Consider the following 26,406-nt stretch of genomic DNA (forward strand, 5'->3'; position numbering starts at 1 on the left):
TGTTCTTGTGTCAATGTACTCCAGTGGCTGGTGGACCATCTGCATGGTGGTTGTGATATCTAGCCCCATTTGCGGCAGCCGTGGTTACTGTGGTGGCTGTGGTGGCTGTGGTGGGCCACCCACACGGAGGTGATGTTTTTGGCATACTGCTTGCCCCGAGGCGCTTCAGTGTACCTGGTTGTGGGCAGGGATCCGGTCCCTGGCTTATTGCCCTGGGCTCCTGGGAGAGTCCCCAAGGTGCTGGTGGTGTGCCTGGTTGTGGGCAGGGGGGTATGGTCCCCAGCTTGTTGCCCCAGGCCCCCAGGAGGGTCCCTGAGGTGCTGGCAGTGTGCCTGGATGTGGGAGTGGGGTCTGATCCCTGGCTTCAAGCCTCAGGTTCCTAGGTGAGCCCCGAGGTGTTGGTGGTGTGTGTGGTTGTGGGTGGGGGTGTCTGGTCCCCGGCTGCATGCCTCAGGTCCCCTGGCTGCCCTGAGGCACTGGTGGTGTGCCTGGCCTGGAACTAATTTTTTGTCCTTTGCTTACTTCTAAAACAGGGGAACTTCCTGTGGGAACCAGTACTTGAGCTGTGTGGTTGAGCTAAATTGCTGCTTTGCTACTGTTTCCCTAGGGAAGGCTTTTTGTGTAGCTCAGGGTTTAATGGCTGACTTTATAGGTTCTTCCGGCTCTCCAGAGACCCGGTGCACTTGAGTTGTGTAGAAACTCTGATCTAGGCCTGAGTTTTTTCATCAAACTGTACCCCATGCACTTCTGCGTTCCCGACCAGTCTCCTCTGAGTGGCCCTGTGTGGATCATGGAGGCATTTTGGCTGTCTTTGCTGTGTCCTAGTGTTTTCCTGGTGGGCCTGTCTCCCCCACCACCCATGCTCCAAACACTTCTCATGGGACAGGCCTTGTGCTGGTCCCTTGCGATGTCTCACCAGCCTCTGAATGGCTCCCCTTTTTCAGCTGTTCTGGCTCCTCACTCCTGCGTGGATCCACAGGACCTCTGTTAGTGGTCTTGCTGTCCTGGGGGCCACCAAGGCCCTCTTCTCCCCTGCTGCCTCCAAGCAGCTCCATCCAAAGGGCACCGCTGAGGTTTCTGCCGGCTCCTGCTCCATGTGCTCAGCAGCTCCAGGCTTAAAGCGGTTGTGGCCCAAAATGCTCTGAGCAGTTTTTAATTTCTCTCATCGTGGTTTCTCCTGCCTTCTTGTACTCCCTAGGTATCTCCTCCTCTTCCCCTGAGTTCCAGCAGCCCCAGCTTGGCTGTTGTTAGATTTTTATAGTTGTAAATTGGTTGATTTGTGGGAGAGAGTGACCCTGGGGATCGTCTATTCTGCCATCTTGATTGGAACCCTGGACATATCAATTTATAATAGGCTATTCCATTTCATGGCTTTATAGAACAAACATGAGGGAAATTCGGTGATGGGAAGAACAAAATGAGAGTTAAGTATTTTTTTCCTCTTTGTTCTGTGGTATAGTACAGTCTTCTCTCACAGACGATGGAAACATGGTAGAAACTCTCTTAACAATCCAGTGGTTGGTGAGTTGAAGAAGAGAATCATAAAAATATCATAAAAATAATGTATATATAGCCTAGTCATTTTTTATTTTATTATTTTATTTTTTAAAGTTTTTTTTTATTGGTTATGAATCTAGTCACTTTTTAAAAACCTAAAACATATGTTCATTTATTCTCCAATATTTATATGTATGACCAAGGTCTTTTATTTGCATATGGGTCCTTCGGAATTCCTTTTTCTTTGTTGCATAAACCACCCCCATATTACTTCATTCCAGATTTCCAGATTTCCAATTTCTAGTTTGGTTTCATTAAAATAGAGAATAAACTTAAGAGACTAGAATTCTTTTAGATTTTTATGATTACCCTCTAATCTATTGAAGTTGCTTCATGTACAGCTATTTTAGCAGTGACTTTACTACTCACCTTTATTGAGCGTTCACCTTTGTTTTCACAGAAAGAACAACTCTCTTTTATGCTCTTATTTCATCAGTTTGCATAATATTTAATTAAATCACATGATTTTGAGTTCAGTGGGCATAAACACTTTGGGAGTAAAACACAGCTGAATCTCAGTATGCCAACAATTCTACTGGCGGTAACAAAGAGTGGACATCCAAGTACCAGCTACAAGTAGTAAGCGTGCTGTGGGCATCTGACTATTTTAGTAATAGAAGGGAGACCATCAGCCCATTAGAGGTTGGTTAAGAGAGCTTTTTGTAGAATGAAATTTGCTTTTTCTCACTTACCGTATCCTAAACATTTTTCCTGTCTGAAAGTGGAGATCTGCATCATTGTTTTTGATGGCCACATGGTATTTATTATTATATATATTAGGCTGGGTTCCTGCTTGCAAACAACATAAAGCAGTTCTGACTCACTTAAACAGAAAAGGAATTTATTGGTAGGCTATTAGATTGCTTATAGAGTCAACAGGAAGGATGGTCAACCAGGCTTGGAAAATGGATAGGAACCCAACAAGACTAAAACAGTCCAAGGTCACACCCCAGGAACAGTCTGATGAGGACCTCTTCACTGGCATTGGCTTTCTCAGGACTTTTGCCACTGCTGCTGCTAAGCATCTTGACTCTGCTGCTGCCTGTGTTGTGAATTCTCTTGATCTGTTTCTGTGTATTTGTGTCACTTCCTCAGGATTCAAAATCCTCAGTAGAAGCATCTGACCAGCTGAGTCTAGAATCACTTAGCAATATCTCTGCTTCAAGTGTACAGAGAAAAGGAATATCTCTGTATTATATCTTTCTAGCATTTTCTATTTTGTTTTTACATTTCAGTCTTTAACTCAGTTGGAATTAATTCTGGTGTAAGATTTTAAGATGGGGTCTAAAAATGTTTACCTCAGATGATTAGCACGTTATCCTAACACCACTTACTGATTTCCTTAGTGATTTGAAATGCTGCCCTTACACGTATATCTGTTTTGGAACTTTCTGTTCTTTGCAAGGATCTTTCTGTCTATTCTGATATTAGTACAAGACTTTCTTTTTAATAGGCTTTATTTTTTAGAGTAGTTTTAGGTTCACAGCAAAATTGAGCCAAAGGTACAGAGATTTCCCATGTACACCCTGCCCCCACCCATGCACAGCCTCCCCCATTATCAGCATCCCTTGCCAGAGTGGTACATTTGTTACAATTGATGAACTTACACTGACATGTCATTATCACCCAAAGTCCACAGTTTACGTTAGGGTTTGCTCTTGGTGTTGTACATTCTATGGGTTTGGACAAGTTTATAATGATTTGTATCTACCATTATAATATCATACAGTTTTTTCACTGCTCTGAAAATCCTCTGTGCTCTATTTATCCCTCACCCCCAACCCCTGGCAACCACTGATCTTTTTACTGTCTCCGTAGTTTTGCCTTTTCTAGAATGTCATATGGATAGAAACATGGAGTATGTAGCATTTTCATATTGGCTTTTTTCTCTTAATAATATGCATTTAAGTTTTCTCAGTGTCTTTTCATGGTTTGATAGCTCATTCTTTTTAACACTGAATAATATTCCATTGTCTGGCTGTACCACAGTTTATCCATTCACCAACTAAAGGGCAACTTGGTTGCCTCCAAGTTTTAGCAATTATGAATAAAGCTGCTGTAAACATCTGTGTGCAAGTTTTGGTGTGCGCATGTTTTCAGCTCCTTTGGGTAAATGCCAAGGAGTGTGATTGCTGAATTGTATAGTTAAAATATGTTTAGTTTTGTAAGAAACTGCCCAGCTGTCTTCCAAAGTGGCTGTACCATTTTGCATTTCATCAACAATGAATGGGATTTCCTGTTGCTCTACATTCTCTCCAGCATTTGGTGTTGTCATTGTTCTGGATTTTGGCCATTGTAATAGGTGTATAGTGCTGTCTTATTGTTGTTTTAATTTTCATTTCCCTGATGACATATGATGTGGGGCATTTTTTCATATGCTTATTTACTGTCTGTCTGTCTTCTTTAGTGATGTGTCTGTTAAGGTCCTTGGCCCATGTTTTGATCGGGTTGTTTTCTTAAGACAAGACTTTTTCATTATTAAAACTTTTAAAGACATTTTAATGTCTGGTAGGGTAATTAGCATCATTATTCTTTCAGAGATGGCTTTGCTAAATAAAATTAATGACAGACTTGAAATGTTTGGTCAAACTAAGTTGTCATCTTCAGCCTCACCAAACTTTTATTGTTTTTATAGTTTACTTGTTCTTAACCAGTTATAGCAAATATAAAGTAAATGTTTTTTTAACTTATTCCATATAAATCGTTAAATACTGACAGGGTGTTTAGTTTTTATAGATATTTAATGTTTTTACATCAGTGGTTTGGGGCATTATTTTGTGTTAGAACTAAAATTGTAGGATGTATTTTTCCTTTTGAAGAAAGCTATAGCATTACAAGCGGTACTTGATTTACCTACAAATTGTATCTGACAAGCTTGAATCAGGTGATTATGGTGATGGGGGAAAAAAGAGCACTCCAACCACTAAACTGTGTTTTTAGACTGAGATTGACTACTGTACCAAGACCATATTTAACCCATAACATGGTTGAAAAGTAACTGACTCATTTGTAATGTCAGATAGGTGAATCCAACTTTCCTCTGCCTTCCTGAGATAATGGTAGCTGCCCTGTCTCAGCCAAGAAAATTTTCATACAAACTAAAAACATGATTTTTTTCACTAGTCTATTATTGACATGGCAACAGTTGTTCAGCCTCTGGTAGAAAGATACATAGATACTTGAGGAATCTCTCACTTTCTGGGGAACTTGTGTTACAGGGTTTCAAAAGTTTTCAAGCATTCTCTCCACACCACCTCCACCTTTGGCTGGTTTTACTTTATGCCTTTTGCAAACATTGCCCTATCAAGTTAATCCTTTTGAGGCTATTGTTAGCTCTGGACTCCAGACTGAATTGGCTGTACAAGCATCAGCAAGGCTGAGCTTTATCTTCCTTAATTTTAAAAGGAGGCTACCACCATATTTATACATGAGGATTGTTGTGAGATTCATGTATATGAAAATTTGTCAACTGTGCAATGCTATAGGAATCTTAAGTATTTGTATTGTTGTCATAGGACAACTTATTTGTAGAGATGCTGTGACTAGCTCAGGAGTCACAAAAATGGCCAGTAAAGCACATTGCCTTTTCTTAATTTGAATGTTCAGTTCCTGTTTGGCTTTACTAATATGTCTTAAATATTGCCACCTAATCTTTTAGGAATGGTCAAATGAAAAGAACAATTATGTTTTAAAGCATGCACCTGTCTACTCCAGCTGGTTGATATGGAATCTTGGTACTCTGTTTATATAATGACAGTTGTCTGATGAAAGAAATTAGACATTCAGTATTTTGAAAACAGGTTGAGTAATAAGATTAATTTTCATTTTAAAGGCTTACACAATTAAAAAGAAAGGGATGCATTATATAAAAAATAAAGAAGCTATTGCTTTCCCCTTTTGTTTTCATTTTACAGGTAGTAATGATTTTAAATAAAAGCAAATAGGTAGGAAGAAATTAAATTGATTTGAAAATATATAGATACCCTGAAGGCAAGTAGTTCAATGTTGTTTGCATAGCTAGAAATAATCAATTTATTTAAAAAACAGGTGTGTTTTTATAGCCCTGGTATAATAGAAATGGGTGATTTGGGCTCTTTATATGTTTATCATAAGTCTCGCTTAATGATTTCAGTTTTGGTAACTTTTCTCTTAATTTCTGCATACTCCCTATTTTTTCTTCTTCATTTCCCCTTACGATGGGCTAGGATTTTCTTCGTTTAAAAATTGTTATATTGACTTAATTTATGCCTGCAAAGAGTATAGGGAACCCAATAACATACCTGTGTATCCATTATCTAGCCTAAGAAGTTAAACATTATACATATAGTTGAATTTCCCCTTTGTGTGCCTCTCGAATCGCACCCTTTTCTCCCCACTCCCCGTACTCCTAAATATGGAGTTTGCCATTCTTATGCATATTTTTATATCTTGACTAACACTACTACATACATGTGTGTACAGAAACAATATATGGGTGGCATTTTTTTATGTTTTTAAACTTTTGTATCCTAAAACTTTTTTTTCCCTCAAATATGTTTATGGGATTTATACTTGTTGCCACTTGTAGTTTGAGTTCAGGGATTCTCAGCCTTGGTGCTATTGATATTTAGGGCTGGATAATTCTTTGTTGTGAGGAGGTTTCTTGTGGCTTGTAGTATGTTTAGCAGTATCCCTAGCCTCTACCCACTAGATGCCAGTAGCACTTCTCCTCCCTATCTCGTTGATAACAACCCAGACATTACCAAATGTCCCATTGGTGGTGAAATCATCCATCCTCCCAGTGAGAACATCTATTTTAGTTCATTCATTTTAACTTCTGTATCATGCTTTATTATATGAATACTACAACCTATTTTTCCATTTTTTGTTGATGGACATTTAGGTTATTTCCAAAGTTTTAACTATTAGGAAAACTGTTGCAATGAGCATTTTCGTCCATGTTTTCTTGTGCACATGAATAAAATTCTCTCTGGGGTAATATGGCTAGGAGTGAAAATGTTGAGTTCTAGTATGTGCATATCTTCAACTCTACCAGCTATCACCAAGCAGTTTACATAATTGTACTAATTTACACTCTAACCAGCTAAGCAAGGGAGATCCTGTGTTCCACATCCTTACCAATACTTGGTATTGTCAGATTTTGAAATTCTTTTCTACCTCATGGGGGGTAAATTACTTCATTGTGTTTTTAATTTGCATTTCCTTGATTACCACAAGGATCAAAAATTATCCATATATAACTGTATCAAAAAAAATTAAATTTTACTGTATTATAATTTATTAAGAATCCAGAAACCTTTCCTAGATTATGAGGTTGAATTATTTTAAGGGAATTTTAAAATGATGTTTGAGTTTCTGTGATCAAGTTTAAGAAGTGGTTTTGAGCAATCAGATTTTATATGTGTGCCATGTTTTGTACTCAACTTCTTCAGTTTCTGTTTCCAAACCAGAGATGATGATTTAGTCATAGTACGGTTCCTCCTCTTAGAAAATGGTATTACCAATGGAGACTACCATCTGTGTTTAGGGAGTGGTTCAAAATACTTTAATAACTAGAAGTTCTTTCCCTCAGTGTTGTTGTATGCTCTTGTTCTTAGAGTCACCCTTTACTAATAGCTGCATGCCAGACTTGTCTTTTTGATATTGTGATTTCCCAGAAGCCTACATTTTTTTCCCCACACCATATGAAATTGTTTATGCTCTTACTCTGTTTTCTGAGTCATTTTGCTACATGCAATGGGAGATTATAAAAGATGTTCATGGTTTGGTACCTATATTTAAGACATTTAAATTAAAAAAGATGGACATAGCATATATAACAAAATCAACTAGAGTTGTGTATGTATGTAATAGAGTAGTAAGAGTGAGATGTAATTCTCTGAGGTTTTGCATGTAAGGTCCAATTTATAGAGTTTTGAAAAAACAATGCAATGAAAGCAGAAGAAAATATACATATATTTATTGGTGGTAGATTTTACATGCTTAAGTTAGGATGTAGTTGGAAAACTGGCTGTATTAATGTAATTTTTGTGCTCAGATATTCTGGCCTCCCCAATATGTACTTCCCAGGTAAATTATTAAGTTATTTAAAAAATGCCTTTCTGTTTGAGTAGTCTTTCTCAGTTCTTCAGTAATCCTAAGAGATACTCCAATACTTTGGTCTGGGACATACCCCATAATAAAACTATTTCAATCTTACCTTCTTAACTAACCAGGTAAACTAGCTTTCATCTGCTGAATGTATCATATTCCAAAAGTTTGTTACCAATTCTACTGTTTGAACTTGACATTTTTCTCATAAAACAATTTAGTCAACTTTGGTAATATTCCTAGATCAGCCCTCAAAAGCACCATTTGACTTCTAAGATATGGGAGCTATGTAGTGCTAACTGTGAGTGCTGTCCTGGAGGCAGGCAGGAATGTGCTGGAAGAAGAATGAGGAAGTCTCCTTTCTTAGGCATAGAACCAGCCTTTGTCAAAATTTTGATAGGATCTGTTTGTTGTAGACATTCTTCTGCTTCCCTTTTCATACCTTTGAACTGATTCCCCGTGACCTTCTCCCAAGCCCCTAATACCTTTATGCTTGCCTTAAGTAAACCCACTTTGGACTTTACACCTGGGCCCATCTTATTCCCTTCATCCCGAGTGTCCTTTGCTCACAATTACCTGCCTTTTCTGTCCTATCTGGGCTTTTGTTCTCTCTTAATAACTGACCTTATGTAGATGTGTTAGTTTTCTATTGCTTATAACAGAATACTTGAACTTGGGTAATTTATAAGAAAACGTAATTTATTTCTTACAGTTTTGGAGTCTGGGAAGTCCAAAGTCCAAGGGGGCACATCTGGTGAGGGCCTTCTTGGTGGGAACTCTCTTCAGAGTCCTGTGGTAAAGCAGGGTGTCATATCACAAGGGCTGGGTGAGAGCACGTGCTCACTTGCTCTCCTTATGAACCCCTAGTGCCACTCCCATGATAACCATTCGTCCATTAACCCATTACTCCACGAAAGGATTAATTCATTCATGAGAGCATAGTCTTCACATTCCAATCCCCTCTTAAAGGCCCCTCCTTTCAACACTGCCACACTGGGAATCAAGCTCCGGTACATGAACTTTTGGAGGGGACACATTCAAACCGTAGCAGTAGATAGCAGTATTAAGAGGTATAATTCCAACTGTCAGTCACCTAACTATGAAAGAAGAGTTTATATGTTTAAAAGAAGATACAATGGCTATCAAGACAGCTGACTGGATTCTTCAAAAAATCATTTCATGGGATAAAAGAGATATGGAGGGGGCTGTTCGAGATTTAATGAGGCAAAAGAGACATAACAACAAAAACAACGTGTGAACCTTGTCTGGATCCTGAACTGGGAAAAATAAAAGGTGTAATGGCTATTCTTTGAACATTTTGGGAAATTTAAATAGAAAATGGACATTATATAATGTATAATTATTAATTTTCTTAGCTGTGATAATGCTGCTGTGGTTATGTAGGAGTCCTTATTTGGAAATGCATGCTGAAGTATTATGATTTCTAAAACTTACATTCAAATAGTTTAGAAAAAAATAGAGCAGATATAGCAAAGTGTTAACTGTTGAGTTAATGAAAGGATATACAGATGTTCATTATACTATTTCAGCTTTTATGTATGGCTGAAATTTTTCGTAATAAAAATTTGGGAAAAGGGGGAGATACACATTAGCATAAATAATATCTAAATCATGAAATTTTGTGCAGTAGAAAAGTCAGGCAGTATAGAGAAATTTTTTTGAGCTGGAGTAATTTTTTCTAGCTCCTCTAAACTAATTCATTTCTACTACTTCTTCCCTTATTCTGCTAAGATTAATTCAGTGATTCAGATTTTGTCCTAATGGCAGTAGCTGGTTTGAGTAAAGGAAGATGGAGTTTCTCAGAGCAATGATAGCTTATATTTACATATAGATTGTTCGCAAATTATAGATTCTCAGAACATGATAATCTTTGCCAGTGTGGTTTATGATTTTTTCACCTTGGACAAAGGCTGCTTCAAGTCATTAAAAACATAAAGTGGTGGACTGGCTGGTTGGCTTAATTTGTTAGAACGCTGCCTGTAACAACAAGGTCAAGCGTTCGGATCCCCATACTGGCCAGCTGCCAAAACCAAAAAACAACAAAATAAAAAGTGGACAAAATGTATTCTTTTATATTGAATAGATAATGTAAGTTTCTATGTAAAGATAGGTAATACTTTAACACTAGTTTCTTAAGAAGTGGATATAACTGAATTTATTGCATTTGGAATAGCTTTAGCCGTAACTTTAAAGGTAAGTAATACAAATAGACAATAATTATCAGTCTATTTCAGATCAAGTTACATTATAAATTACAATCATTTCAGAATTAGTGCTAGTTGAAATTAAGACCAAGAGAGGTGGGCCTAGTGATGAATGTTTTTGATTTTTACATTTTAAAAATGAATGGCGGCAACAAAAGAAAAGTTAGTGTAGTCATAGAAACAACTTTCCTTTACCTCATCAAAGGTGAAGAAAATTTTTTCCTAAACAAGTGAAAAAGAATGCTGACCATATTTTATTACTAGCACATTTTCAGTTGGGGAGGGGGGAGAGAAGTTGAAGAAATATTTCCATGGCTGACATCAATGAGTTTATTGTTTCTAACAGGAATGTAAAGAAGAAGTCAAAATGGATCCAAGTATGGGTGTGAATTCTGTTACCATCTCTGTTGAAGGAATGACATGCAATTCCTGTGTTTGGACGATTGAGCAACAGATTGGAAAAATGAATGGTGTACATCACATTAAAGTAAGTTACTTTTTGGAAATTAGTGAAGTTGAATGCCATTGACTAGAATTCTGCTAGGAAATTACTTCTAACACTGGGATAGAAGCAGACACACCGACACATTTGGCAATAAAGACTATTGCACTTCAAACCCTAAAGCTAAATAAGTTTTCTTTGGCCTGTTAATTACTCTTTAAAAGAAAAAAGAAAAAAAAAATATTTTTTTCAATTTAAAAACATCATCAACATGGAATTTTGGACATAGTTGTGGTTGTATATTTATAGGTTTATATTTTATAGGTGTGTAAATGTTTATATACTCATACTTTTTGTTATTCTTAATCTCATACTGAACTAAAATATGTTTTCAGAAAATGAGTTGGTGGTTTACTTTCTCCTTTACAGCACGGCAATTATTGTTTTTGCGACTAAAAATTGAAGTGAAAATGTCTAGAAAATAACTGGTATACCTTGTACGGTATGCCAAGGAAGACTACATTATTATTTAACATTCCTTATGCATCAACAGCATTCTAAGTGTACTGTGGTGAAGATGCAGTTCAGATTATAAAAGAGCCTTATGGAGACTGCAGGAGGTGCCTGTGGTTATCTTAAAAATTTTCATGTGTATATGGCAGGGTTTTGGGAAATGATGGCCTGTAGGCTGAATCCAGCTTGCCACCTGCTTCCATATGGCTCATAAGCTAAGAATGATTTTTACATTTTTACGTGGTTGAAAAAAAAAATTAAAAGACTAATATTTAAGAACACATGGAAATTATATGAAATTCAAATTTCTGTGTCTGTAAGTAAAGTTTTATTAGAATGTAGCTACATTCATTAGTTTATGTATTGTTTATGGCTGCTTTTTCACTACAACAGAGATGTGGTGCTCTCATTGCTTCAAACTGTTGCTTGCCACAGTACAAAGCACAGTGATACAGTTACAATTTAACATGCCTTGAGTGCCACTCATAACACTGGACTGCAGCATTTTGTTTTTTATTACCAGTGCACACCCATCATGTCAAAAAAAAAAAAAAGAGAGAGAGAGAGAAATGGACTTTGAATGTTGTGCTTTTTAGGCACAGTGGAATATAGATTATTTTGTTATTAAATTAGATGCTCCAAACATTGTTTGTTATACAACAACACTAGGGCAGTGCAGAAGAATACACTATATGTCAGCGTTAGCAGAGTAAGCATTCATCACAATCCTCCCAGCATTCAGGAAAGCATCAGTGAGAAAAATCAGAAAATTTAAAATGGAATATCTCATCACAGCAGAATTTCTTCACAAAAATAAAAAATGAAAATGACACTACAACCAAAGTAAGTTCCTGAATAGCTCATTTGTTAGCCACTTTTCTGTCAGGCCTATTCCTCATCTGCAAAATTATGTTGATAGTTCTACATCTTTCACAGAAATACTGTGAAGCAATACTCATTTCTGAATTTTTTTTTTTTTTTCTTTTTGGTGGCTGGCTGGTATGGGGATCTGAACCCTTTACCTAGGAGTTATTAGCACCACACTCTAACCAAGCGAGCTAACTGGCAAGCCCATCATTATTGAATTCTTAACACATACTTCAAAGTACCGACTATTATTGTGGAACTTGAACTTCTTATTGTACTGATAGGCTGCCACAAATAGTACATGTGGCAACATCTCTTCTTTATCCATCTTGACTTTTGTTAAGCCATCATAAGACATCTCCTATAATTCATGTCTGCACATCCTAATTTTTCTGCAATGAGCATGAATTACTCATATAATTATTATAAATAAATAAGAAAAGCTAAACATCTTGGCACCTCCTAAACACAAGCACCCAAAGTACCAAGGTCACTACAAGACTATCCCAAAGGGAACATAATGGTATCATCCTCTCTCATATTCTGTAAAAATAAATATTAATGTTTTTTGTGCTCATTTATTGACCTAGGCATAGTATGTTAAAGCTGCAAGAGATCTTAGATATGACTTAGAGAGTCTAACCTCCTCATTTTACAGATCAGCTTGGGAGCCCATGGTGCTTCCTGTGGCGGCTCAGTGGTCATCGCTGGGCTGGTTGTGGATGTTGGGGGTGTGTGGCTGAGGCCCTTGAGCCCCCACTGCCCCGACTTGGGAGCCTGGGGCATGATTTTCAAATATTGAACCAGCCATTCATTCCCAGGATAAGTCCCACTTGATCAAAGAATACTTACTTTGAATTAACAATTTCAAATATACACAAAAGTGGAAAGACTATTATGAGGAACCTCCCTATACTCATCACCCAGGAGAATCCTTGCCATTCATTTGCATGACATTCTCATCAAATGGATCTGATAATGTATTTTGCTTATGCTTCTAAGAGTAGGTCCAGGCCTTCCTGCCTATCGGATACTCTGTTAAGGTAGATGTCTTTGACTAATGGATTGGAATTTCCTAGTATATCTCCACACCAGTTGCCATTTCCAAGCCTTTTTGCTGCCCTGACTCCCCCCACTTTTCCTTGCTACTCTGTGATTCTCGGCACTGACTGTAGTGTAGCCAATTTTAGCCTTCTTTCCCATGCTTCATTCAGTTTGGAGTTTGGTTCCACGCCTGTTCTCCCCAATTTCTCTCCAACTTGTATCTAAGGTTCCAAAGAAATTAACAATATCACTTTCTTGCCAAAAGTTTGAGGATTCCTACTGTAATGACAATAATATATGGCAGCTTTTTCTTAAATATTATATACTATGAGTTACTTATTCTTGAACATGTTTATTTTCACTGCCAGGGCTTAATGAATCAATCCTAAGATGTGTCATTCTGGCTGAGTTATGTTCTCATTTGTGTAATATACTAATCATTTCAGTATATTATTTAAATTTTCACCTTCATTAAAACAGCTTTATATTGGTGGTGGTTCTATTTGCTTGAGGTTTTCTGTAATTTTGCTTTTATGCAATGTTCATTACAGTGATAGTGGAAAGCTAATGTCACTTTGGAATTTGATCAGTTTGCATCAATCCTAGAGTGATTTTCCATGACTAGTTGAGATCCACATGCAAAAAATACGTTTTTAGACATACTACCCAGAATAGATATTAATATTAGAAAGGGAGCTTTCTCCAACTGCATGTCAGATTTAGCACGAGATTTAAAATTAGGGATCCCATGGATTCTTTCTAATTATCATAAGGTCATTATATTTTTAAGTGTATAGAACCTGAATATTTTGTGTTTCTCCAGATCAGATACTTATGGGAGCTTTGCTTTTAAATTATTCCTAAGCTAAACATTAATTTTTATCCATTTATGCTTCAGAGATTTCAGAATGGTTTTGGCTTTTCAGTGAAGTACAGGATTTATACTTTCTTGTCTCTACAGTATTTTTGTCTATGATTCTGACTTCTCATAAGATCTTGAGTAGATTGGCTTCAGTTTGCCTGATTTTTATTAGAAAAAAATTGGCTAATTGGCATATCATGATTCTTTATGAGTTGATACATTTCCTTAATTCAAGAGTCATGTGAAGTGTGGTGCTAATATGTAGGAAATTCTTTTCCAAATCTGAAACTGTAGGTGATTTTTCTCATGTCTGAATTTCATATTCATCTTGGTGAAAGAGGACAAAGTCAACTGGGGGGGAAAGCAGTGTTTCTCACTTGTTGATTATACACTCTGATTTGCTAAGACTATGATGATAGCTGTGGCTAGAAAAGCTTTATTTACATAGTGTAATATGCCTTCAGTTCTACAACTTGAAAAATGAGTTATTTAATTTCAGTGAGTAATAACTATGATACCTTCACTTGATTTATCCTCAAATGAAACCAATTAAACCTCCTCCACTAAGTTTTCCATCCTATAGGCATCCATGTGAATACTTGGATATGAATTTTAAATTTTCACATGCTCCAAAAGGAGAAATTTCTTTTGTATTTACCATTTACCTTGTCATAACTCCAGTCTTAGAGGACCCTGCATTGCTTCTTCCCCCACACACCTCCCAACAAGGATGCAGTTGCCTTTAATTTGCTTTGGGAAGAGAGCCAAGTTGGAAAAACTGATAGGTGACAGGTAATTATTTTATTTATTTACTGTATTGCAGATTTTCTCAAATGAGTTTATCTTCAAAATATTCAAATGTATAAAAACATTTTGTAATTTTTTCACTAATCATAACTATGAAAAAACTAGATTAATATTTTGCAGTTTGTTGATTATGAAACAATAGCAAAAGTAGCTCTGCAACCTTCAGTTCTACAGCTTGAGAAATGAGTTGTTTAATTTCAGTGAGTAATAAGTGTGATACCTTCACTTGATTTATCCTCAGATGAAACCAATTAAACCTCCTCCACTTGATCTAAGGTAGGGCTGGTGCTGGGGGCCAGAATAGAAGCTGAATCTTACTAATTATATAGTAGTGTCTGTGCTAATTGTGTTAAAAATATTTTAACCATCTAGAAACTGGTTCACATAATTTTTCTCCAAGTGACTTATGTACTTACTGTCTACTGACAACTAATGTATTTTCCAAAACTCCCAACTCTTTGTCTAGCAGGCTATTTTAGGTGAATATTTGTTTCTGTCAACATATCATGTATACCTAAAGGATTTGATTCTGCTTTGATATTTCAAAGTACATTCCTATTTCCCAAAATAGCCTATTTGCACTCCATTCATAAGTAAGGCTGCTATATCCACTGCCTCTTCCCAGAATTCACCACTGCTTAATAAAGTCTGTTTAAGGTCAGATAAATGCAATTCAATTTTGGTTACATTGTAAAGGAAGAATAGCAGCAATATAATGTGAAAGCACTTTGTGTTATCAACAGTGATTTGTATGAATCCCAGTGACAGACACTGAAGGCTATATTTTCCAGGGCACATTCATAATTTGATTGCTAAAATAAAAGGAAACATACTTTTTGCCTTTTCCAGCTTTGCCTCTCCTCCTTTTGTCAAAAGCCCTTATGATGCAGGGTGTATTAGTGACCTTTCTCTTTTTTCCTTCCTTTAAAAAATATGTTACTAAGTGTTAGGTGTCCTGGACCCAGAGACAGATTTACTGTGGAGTTAATGAAGCTTAAGTTTTAGAGCCCCTCATTTGTACTGACCTCCTGCTAAGACCCTGGAAGGAATCTTAGCAATGTGTTCTTATGGTCGTGTGTTTTTGTATAATTTGCAAAAGTAAAATATTTTAACCACAATCCTTTAACTCCATTTTCACTTCAACTTCCCTTTGTGTTAGGTAGTATTGGAGTAGCCATGAGCATTTTGGAGAATTGAATAAGGGAGGTTGAGTTGGGGATATGTTTAGTTTAGGGATAGTAGGCTGTTTGGCTATATGTGGTATTTAATAATTTCTGTGTATAGTGAAGTTTTTGCTATGAATTCTGATGTAGGAATGGCTTCCGATAGTACCGCTAGTTCCTGTGGTGCCAGCTCACTCAGTGTCATGTCAAGGTGTAGGGCCCAGTGTAAAACCAGTAAATGAGTGTTATCGATTCAAAGAATATATAAGATGAGTCACTGCACAGGTAAACTTGTAATGCCCTGAAATCTAATAGCTCATATATGAAAGAACTCAATAGTTTTCCCAAATTTGACAATAGCTCTAAAAATCTACTAATTGTTCAACTGAGATGTTGAAAGGAACTTTTCTTAACTATCATTAACAAAAAACAGTTTGATCTAGAGGAAAGACTGAGTTATCTTTCTTTTCTCTGTATAGAAATGATTTTACAAAGCAATTGTCAAATAAAGCACCAATCAAAGAAGATACAGCCAAATATGTAGGAAAAGAAAGTATTAGAGAGATGTATCAGGCATTGCTAATAAAAATTGTATTTTTATGGATTTTATGGTATGTTAGTTTAAAAAATTTTATAATTTGTGATTTTATGTATTCTAAATATTTACTTTTGTACAGAATTTTGTTATTTATGGTTTTGTAATTCCTTTTCTTAAAGAAGACCCCTCAAATTGTTTAAGTTTCAGAGGCCACAAAATGTGGATCACCTCTTTCTAGGACCATATAGAAAATTGTCTTTGTCCAAACATAATTTATATTGAGAATGTAGCTCAACATATTCGTACATACATATTGACCACTTTTTAAAGAATGTTAAGGTTTAAAATTTTTGGAACATAATTTCTGAGATTATAATTAAGACTAATGTATAGTCAATTTAGAAACCAGCTTTGAGGAGAGCAGTGTTTTGACTAAGTCAATGAGATCTTGATAGTGTTTGGAATGAAGTAATGCAATTGTTTTATTAAATTGAGTGAGGTAGGCCAGCATCACTCTGCTACTAAAACCAGACAAAGATACAACAAAAAAGAAAATTGCAGGCCAATAGCCAATATTCTTGATGAACATAGATGCAAAAATACTCAACAAAATATTAGCAATCAGAATACAGTAACACATCAAAAAAAATTATAAACCACAATCAAGTGGAATTCATCCCACAGATGCAAGGATGGTTCAGCATACACAAGTCAATAAATGTGATACACCACATCAACAAAACCAAATAAAGACACAACAAAAAAAGATAATTACAGGCCAATATCCTTGATGAACCTAGATGCAAAAATTCTCAACCAAATATTTGCAATCAGAATACAGCAACATATTTTAAAAATTATACACTATTGTCAAGTGGGATTCATCCCAGGGAAGCAAGGATTGTTCAACATACAAAAGTCAATAAATGTGATACATCACATCAACAAACTCAAGGAAAAAGACCATATGATTATCTCAATAGCTGCTGAAAAAGCATTTGACAAAATTCAATATCCTTTCATGATAAAGGGTCTCAGCAAATTAGGTACAGAAGGAAATTACCTCAACACAATAAAAGCCATATATGACAAACCAATCACCAATGTCATCCTGAATGGATGTTCCTTAAGAAAAGGAACAAGACAAAGATGCCCACTCTCACCACTTTTATTTAACATAGTATTGGAAGTGCTAGTGAGAGCAATCAGGCAAGAGAAAGAAATAAAGGGCATCCAAATTGGAAAAGATGAAGTCAAACTGTCCTTGTTTGCAGATGACATGATCTTATATATAGAAAAACCTAAAGACTCTACCAAAAAACTCTTAGAGCTGATTAACAATTTCAGTAATCTTGCAGAATATAAAATCAACACCCAAAAATCAGTAGCATTTTTATTTTTTGATTTTTTTTTTCTGACAAATTCAATTTACTTTCACCATTTTACAGATCCTTACTGCTAGGTAATGAACCTTATGGGTGGATGTTTTCTTTTTTTTTTTTTTAATTATACATGTGGGGTACAACATTGATTTTCAGTAATTGTATGGAATATGTGGTGGTTAGATCAGTTTAGTTAGCTTATTCATCATTACAATATGCAGTCATTGTTTATGTCTGTTGTACTCTGATAATGAACTAGCAGAAAAAGAAATCAGGAAAGCAAGCCCATTTACAATAGTTTGCCAAAAAAAAAAAAAAAAACCCAAAAAACCCCTAAAACCACCTAGGAATCAATTTAACCAAGGAGGTGAAAGCTCTCTACAATGAGAACTACAAAACACTACTGAAAGAAATTAAAGGGGACACAAAAAGGTGGAAAGACATACCATGTTCTTGTACTGGAAGAATTAACATTGTGAAAATGCCCATACTACCCAAAGCACTCTACAGATTCAGTGCAATCCCCATCAAAATACAATGACAGAGGGCCCGGAGGGAAGTGCCCACAGCTGCAGCAGGTACAGAGGTGAGCATGGTGCTGGGGACTCATTCTACGGCCACAGTTTCCAGAACAGGACCCAAGGTGCTGGAATATAGCCATTACCACACGTACTGTCATGCAAGGACAATTCACCACCACAGTAGCAGCCAGGGCCACTCTACAGGTAACCTACTGCTCACTTGACTACACTGATGTAAGAAGAGTCACCAGTAAAGCCTGCAAGTAGAGGAAGAAATCTTTATCCTCATAGCCAACCTCAGAGTAACAGAAGAAGTAAATCCTCTACCAGGTGACCAAATGTCAATGAGAAAATACTAGAACTACAAACAAACAAGAAGATATGACACCACTAAAGGGAATACAGTAATGCTCAAATTTCAGACTCCATGGAACAGGGAATCCTTGAAATGGCTGAGAAAGAATTCTGAGCAATGATCTTAAGAAAACTCGAAGAGGAAAAGAAGACTCAATTAGAGAACATAATGAAATGAGAAAAAATATCCAGAATATGAAGGAGGAAATTTACAAAGAGATTAATACCTTAAAAAAGAGTGTAGCAGAACTCTTAGAAATGAAAAATTCACTGAATGAAATAAAAAACACAACAGAGAGCTTGAACAGCAGGATAGAGCAAGCAGAAGAAAGAATTTCAGATCTTTCTCAAAAAGACCACTCAAAGGTGGTCTTTTTGAAATAACCCAGGCAGACAAAAAAAAAAAAAAAAGGAAAAAAGAATGAAAAATAATCAGGAAAATCTAAGAAACATAGCAGACAACCTCAAGCACTCTAACATCCAAGTTGTGGGTATTCCAGAAGAAGAGGAGAAAGGAAAAGGTATTGAAAACCTATTCAAGGAAATAATAACAGAAAACTTCCCAGGTGTAGGGAGAGATATAGACCTTCAGATCCAGGAAGCTTAGGTCCCCAAAGAGATTCAATCCAAAAAGATCCTCCCCAAGACACGTTATAGATAAATTTGCAAAGCTCAAAGACAGAATTCTAAAAGCAGCAAGAGAAAAGCATCAAGTCACCTATAGGGGAGTCCCCATCAGACTAACAGCAGAATTCTCAACCCAAACCCTACAAGCCATAAGAAAGTGGAATGATATATTCAAAATACTAAAAGAAAAAAACTTGACAGCCAAGAATTCTTTACCCAACAAGGCTCTCCTACAGAAATGAGGAAGAAATAGTGTATTTACCTGACAAACAAAAGTTGTGGGAGTTCACCACCACATGACCAGCCCTGCAAGAAATTCTCAAAGGAGCCCTTCATTTGGAATCTGAATAATGATGACCACTACCACAAACACATGAGAAAGTGCAAAACCCGCCATTAAAACAAAAATGCCAGCGAGAAACAGAAAGAAGCTAAATCATGCCACCTTAAATTTCCAACTAATGTTGAAGAAGAGAAATAAAAGGGGAAGTAGTGATTATAAGATATTTAAATCATCTAAACAAAAAAGCAATTAAATGACAGGAATTAAACAATACCTGTCAATAACTACCCTAAATGTGAATGGATTAAACTCCCCATTCAAAAGACACAGACTGACTGCATTAAAAAGCTACACCCAAGTGTATGTTGTCTTCAAGAGACCCACCTCACTTGTAGAGACACACACAGACTAAAAGTGAAAGTATGGAAAAAGATATACCATGCAAATGGAAACAAAAAATGAGCAGGAATACCTGTTCTTATAGTGTACAAAGTAGACTTTAATCCAAAAAACATAAAAAGAGACAAAGAAGGCTGCTATATAATGATAAAAGGATCTATCCAGCTAGAAGACATGACAATCATAAATATATATGCACCCAATACTGGGGCATCAAGATATATAAAGAAAGAAATAGGCCTTAATACATTAACAGTGGATGATCTGAACACCCCTCTCTCAGTATGGGACAGATATTCCAGGCAATAAATGAACAAAAAGACACAGGATTTAAACTACACCTTAGACCAACTGGACCTGGTAGATATGCAGAACATTTCACCCAGCAAGAAAAAAATATACTTTCTTCTCATCAGCTCACAGAACATTCTTCAGGATAGACTGCATATTAGGTGACAAATCTAGTCTCAACAAATTAAAAAAAAATTAAATATTCCCAAGTATCTTTTCAGATGACAGTGGAATAAAACTGAAAATAAATAACAAGCAAAACTGTGGAAACTATACAAACACATGGAATCTAAACAATAGGCTCCTGAATGACCTATGGGTCCAAGAAGAAGTTAAACATGAAATCAAAAAATTTCTTGAAACTAATGAAAATAAAGATACATCATACCAAAACCTGTGGGATACTGCAAAAGCAGTACTAAGAAGCAAATTTATTGCAGTAAATGCTTACATCAAAAGAACGGAAAGACATCAAATAAACAACCTAACACTACGCCTCAAAGAACTTGAAAAACAACAACAATCCAATCCTAAAGGTAGTAGATGGAAAGAAATAATTAAGGTCAGAGCAGAGCTAAATGAAATAGAGACCCAAAAAACAACAGAAAATATCAGCCAGACAAAAACTTGGGGTTTTTTTGAAGATAAATAAAATAGACAAACCATTAGGTAGGTTAACAAAATGAAGAAGAAAAAAAAAAGATGAAAAATGACCCAAATAACAAAAATTAGAAATGAAAAGGGAGATATTACAACCGATACCACAGAAAGCTGAAGAATCATTAGAGACTATTATAAACAACTGTGTGACAACAAATATGAAAACCTGGAAGATATGGATAAGTTTCTAGACACATACAAACTACCCAGACTGAATCAAGAAGAGATAGAAAACCCGAACAGACCAATAACAAGCAACGAGATTGAACAGTAATCAACAGTCTTCCAAGAAAAGTCCAGGTCTGGATGGCGTTACTGCTGAATTCTATCAGACCTTTAAAGAGGAAGTAATACCAATTCTCCTCAAACTATTCCAAAAAATTGAAACAGAAGCCATGCTCCCAAACTCATTCAGTGAAGGCAACATAACTCTGATACAAAAACCAGATAAAGACACAGCAAAAAAAGAAAATTACAGGCCAATATCCTTGATGAAACATAGATGCAAAAGTCTTCAACAGAATATTAGCAATATGAATACAGCAACACATTAAAAAAATTATACACTTTTGGAATAGTTTGTAAAGAATCGGTGTCAATTCCTCTTTGAATGTTTGGTAAAATTCTGCTGTGAATCCATCTGGTCCTGGGCTTTTCTTTGTTGGGAGCCTTCTGATAACAGCTTCAATCTCCTTTATTGTTATTGGTCTGTTCAAATTTTCTACGTCTTCACGGTTCAGTTTTGGGAGCTTGTGTGTGTCCAGAAATTTATCCATTTCCTCCAGATTTTCAAATTTGTTGGCGTATAGTTGTTTATAGTAGTCTCGATTGATTCCTTGTATTTCAGATGAATCAGTTGTAATATCGCCTTTTTCATTTCTAATTTTTGTTATTTGAGTCTTCTCTCTTCTTTTTTTTGTTAGCCATGCTAATGGTTTGTCAATTTTATTTATCTTTTCAAAAAACCAACTTTTTGATTCGTTGATCTTTTGAATTGTTTTTTGGTTTTCAATTTCATTCAGTTCTGCTCTGATCTTAATGATTTCTTTCCGTCTGCTAACTTTAGGATTGGATTGTTCTTGTTTTTCTAGTTCTTTAAGGTGAAGTGTTAGGTTATTCACTTGCCATCTTTCCATTCTTCTGAAGTGAGCATTTAATGCAATAAATTTTCCCCTCAATACTGCTTTTGCAGTATCCCACAGGTTTTGGTATGATGTATCATTGTTTTCATTAGTTTCAATGAAACGGACGCAAATCTCCCAAACTCATTCTATGAAGCAAACATCATCCTGATACCAAAACCAGGTAAAGATATAACCAAAAAAGAAAACTACAGGCCGATATCCTTGATGAATATAGATGCAAAAATCCTCACTAAAATACTAGCAAACAGAATACAGCAACACATACGAAAAATTATTCATCATGATCAAGTGGGATTCATCCCAGGGATGCAAGGTTGGTTCAACATACGCAAATCAATAAATGTGATACACCATATTAATAAACTCAAACACAAGGACCATATGATCATCTCTATAGATGCTGAAAAAGCATTTGATAAAGTTCAGCACTCATTCATGACAAAGACCCTCTATAAGTTAGGTATAGAGGGAAAGTACCTCAACATAATTAAAGCCATATATGCCAAACCCACTGCCAATATCATCCTGAATGGGGAAAAGCTGAAAGCTTTTCCTTTAAGAACAGGCACTAGACAAGGATGCCCACTCTCACCACTCCTATTCAACATAGTGTTGGAAGTACTAGCCAGAGCAATCAGAGAAGAGAAGGAAATAAAGGGCATCCAGATTGGAAAAGATGAAGTCAAACTGTCCCTGTTTGCAGATGACATGATCCTATATATCGAACAGCCTAAAACTTCTACAAAAAAACTGTTGGAATTGATAAATGATTTCAGCACAGTAGCAGGATACAAAATCAACACACAAAAATCAGTAGCATTTCTTTTCTCCAATAGTGAACATGCAGAAGGAGAAATCAAGAAAGCCTGCCCATTTACAATAGCCACCAAAAAAATAAAATACTTAGGAATAGAGTTAACCAAGGAGGTGAAAAATCTCTATAATGAGAACTACAAACCACTGCTGAGAGAAATTAGAGAGGATACAAGAAGATGGAAAGATATTCCATGCTCTTGGATTGGAAGAATCAACATAGTGAAAATGTCCATACTACCCAAAGTGATATACAAATTCAATGCAATCCCCATCAAAATTCCAAAGACATTTTTCTCAGAAATGGAAAAAACTATTCAGACATTTATATGGAACAATAAAAGACCACGAATAGCCAAAGCAATGCTCAGCAAAAAAAATAAAGTTGGAGGCATAACACTACCTGACTTTAAGCTATACTACAAAGCTATAATAACCAAAAAAGTATGGTACTGGCATAAAAACAGACACACTGACCAATGGAATAGAATAGAGAATCCAGAAATCAACCCACACACTTACTGCCATCTGATCTTTGACAAAGGCACCAAGCCTATTCACTGGGGAAGGGACTGCCTCTTCAGCAAGTGGTGCTGGGATAACTGGATATCGATATGCAGGAGAATGAAACTAGATCCATACCTCTCACCGTATACTAAAATCAACTCAAAATGGATTAAGGATTTAAATATACTCCCTGAGACAATAAAACTTCTTAAAGAAAACATAGGAGAAACACTTCAGGAAATAGGACTGGGCACAGACTTCATGAATACGACCCCAAAAGCACGGGCAACCAAAGGAAAAATAAACAAATGGGATTATATCAAACTAAAAAGCTTCTGCACAGCAAAAGAAACAATTAAAAGAGTTAAAAGACAACCAACAGAGTGGGAGAAAATATTTGCAAAATATACATCTGACAAAGGATTAATATCCAGAATATATAAGGAACTCAAACAACTTTACAAGAAGAAAACAAGCAACCCAATTAAAAAATGGGCAAAAGAGCTAAGTAGGCATTTCTCTAAGGAAGATATCCAAATGGCCAACAGACATATGAAAAAATGCTCAACATCACTCAGCATCCGGGAAATGCAAATCAAAACCACATTGAGATACCATCTAACCCCAGTTAGGATGGCTAAAATCCAAAAGACTCTGAACGATAAATGCTGGTGAGGCTGTGGAGAAAAAGGAACTCTCATACATTGTTGGTGGGACTGCAAAATGGTGCAGCCTCTATGGAAAATGGTATGGAGGTTCCTTAAACAATTGCAAATAGATCTACCATACGACCCAGCCATCCCACTGTTGGGAATATACCCAGAGGAATGGAAATCATCAAGTCGAAGGTATACCTGTTCCCCAATGTTCATCGCAGCACTCTTTACAATAGCCAAGAGTTGGAACCAGCCCAAATGCCCATCATCAGATGAGTGGATACGGAAAATGTGGTACATCTACAGAATGGAATACTACTCAGCTATAAAAACGAATGAAATACTGCCATTTGCAACAACATGGATGGACCTTGAGAGAATTATATTAAGTGAAACAAGTCAGGCACAGAAAGAGAAATACCACATGTTCTCACTTATTGGTGGGAGCTAAAAATTAATATATAAATTCACACACACACATACACACACACACACACACAAACCGGGGGGGGGGGAAGAAGATATAACAACCACAATTATTTGAAGTTGATACAACAAGCAAACAGAAAGGACATTGTTGGGGGGGAGGGAAAAGGGAGGGAGGTTTTGGTGATGGGGAGCAATAATCAGCTACAATGTATATTGACATAATAAAATTAAAAAAAAAAAATGAAAAAAAAAAATTATACACCATGATCAAGTGGGATTCATTCAAGGGATGCAAGGTTGGTTCAACATATTAAAGACAATAAATGTGATACAAACTCAAGGACAAAAACCATATGATAATCTCAATAGATGATGAAAAAGCATTTGACAAAATTCAACATACCTTCATGATAAAGACTCTCAACAAATTAGTTATAGAAGGAAAGTATCTCAACACAATAAAAGCCATATGTGACAAGCCTAGTGCCAGTATCATTCTGAATGGGGAAAAACTGAGGTCTTTTCCCTTAAGAGCAGGAATAAGACAAGGATGCCCAGTCTCACCACTTCTATTTAAAATATTACTGAAGGTACTAGCCAGAGCAATCAGGCAAGAGAAGGAAATAAAGGGCATCTAGATTGGAAAAGATGAACTCAAACTATCCCTATTTGCAGATGACGTGATACTATATATAGAAAAACCTAAAGACTCTATGAAAAAACTCCTAGAGCTGGTTAATAATTTCAGTGACATTGCAGGATACAAAATAAATACCCCCAAATCAGTTGCATTTATATACTCACATAATGACCTAACAGAAAGAGAAATACAGAAAGTAAGCCCATTCACAATAATCACACATACAATGAGAACTAAAAATCACTTCTGAAAGAAATTAAAGAGGACAAAAAAAGATGGAAAGATATTCCATGCTCTTGGATTGGAAGAATTAACACTGTGAAAATGTCTATACCACCCAAAGTGATCTACAGATTCAATGCAATCCCCATCAAAATACCAATGACATTCTTCACAGACATAGAAAGAACAATCCTAACATTCATGTGGAACAACAAAAAACCTCAAATAGTCAAAGCGATCTTGAGCAAAAAGAAATAAAGCTGGAAGCATAACAATAGCTGACTTCAAATTATACTGCAATGCTATAATGACCAAAACAGCATGGTACTGGAAGAAAAATCGATACTCAGATGAGTGGAACAGAATTGATTAGAACCCAGATATCACCCCTGAGGTTTACAGCCATCTGATATTGGACAAAGGCAACAAAAATCTACATTGGGGAAAAGACTGCTTCTTCAATAAGTTTTGCTGGGAACAGATATCAGGTTGTTGGGAGGGAGGGGGAGAGGGAGGAGGAAGGGAGGGTTCGGTAATGGGCCACAATAATCAACCACATTGTATATTGATAAAATAAAATTTAAAAAAAATGTAGGTCAAATAAAAAAAAAGTGGTGCTGGGAAAATTGGATATCCATATGCAGAAGAATGAAACTTGATATGCATCTCTCACCATATACTAAAATCAACTCAAAATGGATTAAAGACTTAAGTATAAGACCTGAAACTGTAAAATTACTAAGGGAAGATATAGGTGAAACACTTCAGCAACTAGGTTCGGGCACAGACTTTATGAACATGGGCCTGAAAGCACAAGCAACAAAAGAGAAAATAAGCAAATGGGACTATATCAAACGAAAAAGCTTCTGCACAGCAAAGGAAACAACAGAGTGGAACGACTACCTACAGAGTGGGAGAAAATTTTTGCTAACTATGCATCGGACAGGGGATTAATATCCATCATGTACAAGGAACTCAAGCAATTACACAGTAGAAAAACAAATAAGCCAACTAAAAAATGGGCAAAGGAGATGAATAGACATTTTTCAAAGGAAGACATACAAATGGCCAACAGATACATGAAAAAATGCTCAACATCACTAGTCATCAGGGAAATGCAAATTAAAACCACATTGAGATGTCACCTCACCCCTGTTAGACTGGCTATAGTAAAAAATATGGTGAATAGCAAATGCTGGCGAGGGTTTGGAGAGAAGGGAACACTCCTGCACTGTTGGTGGGACTGTAAATTAGTACAACCACTATGGAAAACAGTATGGATAAAACAACTACAGATAGATCCTCCATATGATCCAGCAATCCCACTTCTGGGTATATACCCAGGGGAATGGAAATCATCATGTCGAAG

General features: G+C 36.3%; 1 protein-coding gene across 1 annotated transcript in view; it reads left to right on the forward strand.

Annotated features, from left to right (window-relative positions):
- The first annotated feature begins 10,239 nt into the window (after nucleotides 1-10,239).
- The window catches only part of ATP7A (ATPase copper transporting alpha), a 79,521-nt gene continuing 63,354 nt past the window's right edge, over nucleotides 10,240-26,406 (forward strand). Inside the window, exon 1 of the mRNA XM_063085111.1 lies at nucleotides 10,240-10,359. Within this exon, the coding sequence (XP_062941181.1) occupies nucleotides 10,240-10,359 (120 nt within the window). The remainder of the gene's footprint in view (nucleotides 10,360-26,406) is intronic.

The sequence above is a fragment of the Cynocephalus volans genome, chromosome X, assembly GCF_027409185.1.
Source record: "Cynocephalus volans isolate mCynVol1 chromosome X, mCynVol1.pri, whole genome shotgun sequence".
In the NCBI taxonomy this organism is placed as follows: Eukaryota; Metazoa; Chordata; class Mammalia; order Dermoptera; family Cynocephalidae; genus Cynocephalus; species Cynocephalus volans.